The 7,042-nt window shown below is 67.2% G+C and overlaps 1 protein-coding gene across 1 annotated transcript; it reads right to left on the bottom strand.

Moving 5' to 3' along the window:
- Nucleotides 1–4,986: 4,986 nt before the first annotated feature.
- On the bottom strand, nt 4,987–6,562 carry UTS2R (urotensin 2 receptor). The gene is given in 4 exon segments (XM_045569787.1): nt 4,987–5,465; nt 5,467–5,651; nt 5,654–5,881; nt 5,883–6,562. Coding segments are annotated over 4 exon segments (1,299 nt in total). The 5' UTR covers nt 6,507–6,562; the 3' UTR covers nt 4,987–5,203.
- Nucleotides 6,563–7,042: the final 480 nt, after the last annotated feature.

Raw genomic sequence — 7,042 nt, 5'->3', positions numbered from 1 at the left:
CTCCCGCAGCGGCCGGCCTGGCCAGCAGCAGGCCACACACTGTCCCCCTCGGCTCTGCCCAGTAGGGGGAGGGGCAGAACGGGGTGGGGTGGGGCAGAAACTGAGGTGCCCCTCCCCCGTCGGACCCAGCTCTGACCCGGCTCCAGCCCTCAGGAGGAATCTTGGCCCAGGGTGGCCGGCCCTGATGCCAGAGCAGAGTGGCGACACCCTGGGCAGCCGTGGGGTGGTGTTTCCCGCTGACACCTGCTTCTGGGATGAGACACGGCTCTGTGTGTTCAATCGCGCTGGGGGTGCCTGGCGGGCAGAGGGACCAGTGCTCCTGGCCCACCCGGACAGATGGCAGCGCAGCCCAGCACCCTGCAAGGACCCTCGTGGGTCTGGAGCTTTGCTGGCTCCACCCCCGAGATTCCCACCCGCAGGGCCCGGGTGGGCTGGGCAGGCCTTGAGCCCCAGCTCTCAGCTACGGCACAGGAACGAGAGAGCTTGGCTCTGCCGAGGGGCCCGCTCGGGCCGCAGGGTGGAGGTGGAGAGGTGTCTCCCCGTGAGGTGACCCCTGAGCTGGCAGTGCGATCTGCAGGGGGCCCCACACAGAGGGGGCAGCGAGGGGTCTGGGGCGCGAGACCAGGCTTCCCAGGCTGCTGACCTCACCCGCTCCCCAGGCCCTCCCAGCCTCGGCCTCCCAGGCCCCAGGTGGGGAGACTTGAGAGGACAGAGCTGTCCAGCCCTGGGCCAGCACCAGCCTGTGGCCTGCCCGGAGCGGCCTCGGGGACAGGGCTCCTCTGAAGCCTGCACGGGGCCTGGACAAAGCCAAGCCTGGAGCTGCCACTGGCCGTTGGCTGCCGGCCATTGGCAGCCTCGCTGCCTGCTCGGACCGTCATCGGTCTGGAATTCAGATGGGAAAACCTGCCCTTGCACATGGTGAGGGGAGGCACCCAGACAGCTTGGGATGCGCCGGGAACGCTTCCCCGGGCAAAAGGAACCTGGTGGCCAGTCCCTGGCACCGCCCCAGGTTGGCCCTCCAGGCGGCCGGCAGGAACCTGCCAGGCTGAGCAGGAGAGCTCAGGTCTGTGCAGACCAGCCCCGCCCTGCCTGGCCGGGCCCCTCTCCCACCACGGACACGGCACTGCTGCCCCCAGCCCGCAGCACCCCTCGAGCTCCAAAGCCAGCAGGTGGACGTGGTGTCTACTGGTTGTAGGTGTGACTCACTTTCCAAAGAACGGTGTTCCTGCAAAGATTTGGCCTACAGGGAACTTTGGAACTTTGCTGATAAATAACTGCTAAGACGCACAGCTTGGCGCCATGGGACCATGCATCCGTGTGTCCGTGCACATCGCAGAGCAGCGAGCGGGCCCTTCCCACGCTCCCCGCGTGTGCTCACGAGAACCGTGTCCTCCACGCTCACTGCTGGGGAGGCGGGAGGGGGTTCCAGGGTGGCCACAGCCTGGGCTCTGCAGGTCCCTCGACTGGGCCGGGCCACTCTCCTCAGGTGAACGTGTGTGAAAAAGCCCCATCGGGCCTTGCGGCCGGCCTGGCGAGGTGGCATCCACACCACTGCCTTGCAGCCCAGCCACACCACAGCCTCCCGGAGACAGCCCGGCCGCTGTGCAGGAATGTGGGGTGCCTGGAAAACCAATCGGCCCGCACCGGTCGTCAGCGAGGGACACAGTTCATCATTCACTCATGCATTCATTCGCCTGCTGGCGCTGGGCCCTCCACCGCTCCATCCTTGGGGACCCCAAGCTTGCCTGGGACGACGTCCAGTGAGGATTACCCCACGACGTGGGGCCTCACCCGTCAGTCCAAGGTCTAACAGCAAAGACCCTGAAAGGAAATTCTGCCCAGGATGCGGGGTTACCCTGCCTGCGTCTCAGGCCTGCTGGGCACCCCGTGGATTCCAGACGGTCACAACCACGTGGCCAATTCCTTCAAAGAAACGCGTTATTATTCGCTCTGTGCACATCTGTTGGCTCTGCTTCTCTGCAGAGCCCTGACGACGTCCTAGAATTGAACTGTGATGACGGTTGCACAGCTCTGTAAATTGGCTGAAAATGATCAATTGTGCACTGTAAGCGGGTGACCGACTGCACGGCAGTGACACCATCACTGAACAATAGCCAGCGTGCTCAAGGGCGCGGGTCACGGTCCCCGCGCTCGCTCCCAAGCCAGCCCCCAGCCCAGGCCATGCGTCCGCCTCCCCGCACGCCGGCCCGGCCACGCCAAACCCAGGGGGCGCAGGCAGCCTCGGGGTCCTGGGGGCAGGGAGGGTCGGAGGGCGCGGGGGGCCATGAGGACCCGGCCGGCTCCGAGCAGGGCCAGAGGGCGGGGCCGGGTGCCCGAGGGGCTTCGGGTGCGGCCAGAACAGGCCATAAACCACCTTCCCTCCCGACTGTGCGGCAGCTGCCACCGCCCGGCGGGTGGTGGCCCAGGGAGGCGGCTGAGCCACGGTGAACGCTACGGGAGTCTCCGTGTGGTCGCGTCTGCGCGCGCATGTGCGCATGCGTGCATGGGTGCAGACGTGTGTGACCGTGGGCGGCGTGAGGGAGCGGGTGTGTGTGAGCCTGCGGTGGCGTGGGGGTCCGTGCTCCGGGTGGGGGTCCGTGCTCCGGGTGGGGGTTCGTGCTCCGGGTGGGGGTCCAGCGCTGCCGAGAACCGAGCCGCCCGTCATCGCGGTCACTGCGCGCGGAGGGGGCGGGTGTGCCGCGGGGACGCTCACCGGCAGCGCATGCGCGAGCCCGGCGCACGGCGACCCCCGCGCCTGGTGAGGAGGGGGGGCTGGGGGGCAGCGCGGCGGCCCCTCCCGCACGCGTGTGCCGGCCGGGCCTCGGGTCACGGGCCGCCCCGTGCTGCGCGTGCACGCCGCGTCCCCGTGCGCACTCCCGCGCGTCCTCCCGAGACCCGCCCGGAAAGCGTTTAAAACGGAGGGCGGGTGTTGGAGGGAGGGTCTGCGTGGGGGGCTCCGTCCCTGGACCACGTGCTCCTCCGCGGGGGCAGAAAGTTTACTTTCCAGCCCTCGGCGGGTGTTTTGTTTCAGCAAACGCTTCTCGGAGCCTGAGCGCTCCTTGCTGGGCTCTGCCCGGCCCGGCCTTGCTTTTCCCGGCCGCGCGCAGTCGCGTCTCCAGTTTCCGGGGGACACTGCTCAGATTTCATTTCCCTTCCTCTCCGGGAGCACTCGCCCCGCATTCTCGCCTTTATTCGGAGGTTTCCCTCAGCCCGCACACGCGTGTGGACACGTGCACACCCTCACTCAGCCGCGCTCTGAAGCCCGCTTTCATTAGAGCTCTACCCCGTCACCCTGTGATGGCAGGCGGGATCTTGCTGTCCCCTGGATGGAGGACACACGTGCTTGGTGACCTCCAATGACCTCGGCTGCCGGGAATGAGCCAAGCTCCGCATCCCACAGGCTCAGCCACTGGAGCCGCCCCGGCCTGGACTCCAGGACCCGCCTCTAAAGGGACAAGGGGCCCTACTCCCACCACCCGGCACAGCAGGTGCCCCCCCTAGCTGGGTTGAGGCTGCGTGGGGTGGGGTGGTCCTCCCTCTGGGGTGGGCCCGGCGGTCCCTCGTGGGCCCCGACCTTTTGGTCCTATTCTGACTCTTGGGGACCACAGTGCTCCGAGACTCCCTCCGCTGAACCACCCTGGCCCCGGGGAGTGGGGGCCTCCCAGAGAGCTGGGGTTCTGGGCCAGCAAGCAGCTGCCGTGACTTGGCCACTGCCGGGGCACCACACTCAGCCCCACGCACCACGAGCAGGTGCTCAGCGCGAAAGCCCTGGGGGCACCGCCGGCAGCCAGGCGGTGTGGAAAGGGATTAAGGGGCAGGGTCTCCCTGGTCTGCGACCTGCGAGTCTGAGTGTCAGGCAAGGACGGCACCAGCTGGAACCGTAAGCAAGGGGCTAGCTCTGGCTGTCAGATTTTTAATCTTAATTTTCTTTGGCTTCTCTACAAAGACAACAGCTTTAGAGATCAGGCTCTGGTTGAGGGAGAAAAAGGATTTCTAGTCCCTGAAGTTCCCTGCAAGCATCAGAGAGGCTGGGAGGCCGTGAGGTAGGGGGGCGTGGGTGGCAGGTTTCTCAGGTTGGGGACAGGTTCACCCCATACCCCACTGAGCTGCCCACTCCCCAAGCAAATTCAACAGCAAATTGCAGTTTCTTTTTGTTCTTTAAGGTAAAACACTCATGACAAAATTGGCTATTGCAGGGTTCCATGGCACTCACTCAGGATGTCACCAGCCACTGCTGTCTAGGACCACAGTAGTGTCATTGCCCTAGAGAGACCCGTGTGCACTGTCCCCTCTTCCAAAGGCTCCAGGACAGCTGCCCACACTGCTCCCTGGCGCTTAGCAACAGCCCTGCCCGCCCCGCAGGTGCTGCCCTAGCTCTGGGTCCCAGCCTCCGACAAGCACCCACTGGAGGGGATGGGGCAAGCAGCCCCCGCCCCAGAGCTCACAGGGAGCCCCCAGGGGCCGGCAGGAGGCGGGCACTGCCAAGTGGGTGGGAGGGCAGCCCAGCAGCCACACATTGCCACGTGGTTCGGGGGTGGGGTGGGAGCGGGCACGGAGCACAGGGTTGAGCTGGCGGCAAGGGCAGCAGTCTGTCCACCTGGCAGCCGGAGTGGGTGGAGCAGAGACCCACCCAAGGGTGCTGCGAAGTGGGACCTGGATGACCTGAGCCCCACATGGGTTGTGGCCGGTGGCCTTGATCTCCTGCTTTCTGTACCTGAAGCTTCAGTGCTTCGCTGGGCCGTCCCACCCGCTCACTCCCCCACTCCCCAGCCCACCCTTCGGCCTCAGGCACCTGCCCTCTTGGCTGCCTGCCCGTGGGCAAACGAAGAGGAGGAGGAGGGAGGCTCTCACGTGTGGGATGCAGGACCAGCCGCCAGTGAAGGCCCCAAAGGCAGGCGTGCGCCCTCCCCAGCCGATCCACAGGCTCCCCCACGTGCTGTGGGGGGCTGTCCTGGGGGGCCGCGCTGGGCTCCGGCATCTCCCCACCCTCCCACATGCCATCCCTGGTGCTGAGGCAGGGCTCGGACGGCCGCTTGGGCTTTATTGTTCAAGCGCTGAAGACGCGGGCATTGGGGCCACACAGGGGGCCCAGGGCCATGGGTGCCGTGGGGCCACCAGCCACCAGAAGGTGGACTCACCGCAGCCTTCAGAGGCCAGGTCGGGCCCTGAGACCCCTGGAGACCCGCAGAGACGGGGCGGGGTGTCACGGGGAAGGCAGAGAGGAAGCTTCCGAAGAGGACTGAGGACGGCAGGCCCAGCAGTCGGGAGTGGGGGGGCTCTGCGCAGGGGCCCTCTCTGCCTGGCTCCAGCCGCCGCCCCTGCTCACACGGGGGCCCACGGGACCCCCAGGCTCAGGCTCCCCAGCGGCCGCTGGGGCCAGCATAAGGGTCTCAGTGGCCTGCTGGCTGCAGGAGGACAGTGAGCGGCCCGAGCCGCGCTGGAAGCGGACGGGGGCACTGCCGGGAGCCGTGGACGCCTGCGGGCCCAGGGCCGCCACCCAGCGATCGCGGGTGGCCGCGCAGGTGCTCGCGGTAGTTCTTGGTGAGCAGCGTGTAGAGGAAGGGGTTGACGCAGCTGTTGCCGTAGGTGAGGCAGGTGGTCAGGTAGTTGACGATGCGCGCGGCCCGGGGCGTGAGCGGCAGGGCCTCGCGGGGTACTGGGCCAGCAGCTGCCACAGCCAGAAGGGCAGGAAGCAAGCCCAGAAGAGCAGCACGACGCCCAGGATGAGGCGGAGCACCCGCGGGTCGGGCAGCCGGCGCGTCTGCGTGAAGGAGGCCCTCTGCGAGCGCCAGTAGGCACGGGCCAGGCGTGCGTAGAGCAGCCCGATGGCCAGGCCGGGGCCCACGATGCTGGTCCCGAAGAGCAGCGTCAGGTAGGCGCGGGTGGGCGCGCCGGCCCCAGGCGGGCAGGCACAGGCTCTTGGGGCCCCTGCGCACCAGCCGGACGGCCAGCGTCACGGGCAGCGTCAGCAGCAGCGCCAGCAGCCAGGTGCCCAGCGCCAGCAGCTTGCGGTAGCCCTTGGAGCGCCGCACCGTGTCCAGCGGCCTGCACACTGCCACGTAGCGCTCGCTGCTCATGACGGTCAGCGTGAAGATGCTGGCGTGCATGGTCAGGAAGTCCAGGCTGAAGAGGACGCGGCAGCCCACGTCCCCAAAGTGCCACTCCTTGGTGACGTAGGTGGCCACGATGAAGGGGATGCTGAGCAGGTAGAGCAGGTCGGCCAGCGCCAGGTTGACCACGTAGACGTACAGGGAGGCGGCGGCGCGCAGCGAGCGGCACATGAGCACCAGCGTGTAGGCGTTGCCCGCCACGCCCACCACGCCCATGGCCGAGAGCACCGCCCCGATGGCACCCGTGGCCACCAGGTCCTCCAGGGAGCTGGGCTCCGTGGGGCTGGCCCACGAGCTGTTGAGGGACACATTGGGGCCGCCAGGCGGCTCAGGCACAGAGCTGTTGGTGGCGGCCAACACGGGGACCCCGCTTGCAGACTCGGGGCTCAGCGCCATCTCTGCCCCTCACACCGGCTCAGGCTGGGGTGTGCTGCTCCTTGGGGTGGGGCATCTGTGGGCACCCAGCTCGCCCTGTGGAGAAGGTGCCCATTAGAGATGCAAGTCAGGTACCCCTCCCACCCCGCGAGGCCGCTGCGCTGGGCACAGCTCCCACAGGCTGCCGAGGGGGGGCTCCCGACTTCCTCATCCTTGGGGATCCTCGAGAAGACACCAGCATCCAGGAGGGCCCGAGAGCCACCTGGACCAGCTGACCCCAGCACTCACCCCCCAGGACCCTCACTCCAAGCCTCAGTGCAAGGCCAAAGGCCTCTGGGATTGACTGGGCTGTTCTGAAACCAGGCACAGGAGGGCAGCTCCTGGCGTGGAGGACGGCAGTGCTCAGAGCCCGGGGTCCTGGCTCGGCCGCCCCGCCGTGCACCTGCCAGGCTCACTTGTCTGTGAACCGCAGGGGCACACCAACCCCAGAGTCTTTTCTCTCATTGTGCTTCACTTGTGCTTTTACAAAGTATGTTTTCTTCAGATGGCAAAAGTAA

Source organism: Lemur catta, chromosome 15, assembly GCF_020740605.2.
Source record: "Lemur catta isolate mLemCat1 chromosome 15, mLemCat1.pri, whole genome shotgun sequence".
NCBI classification, from domain to species: Eukaryota; Metazoa; Chordata; class Mammalia; order Primates; family Lemuridae; genus Lemur; species Lemur catta.
This window is presented reverse-complemented; position numbering and strand designations above follow the sequence as displayed.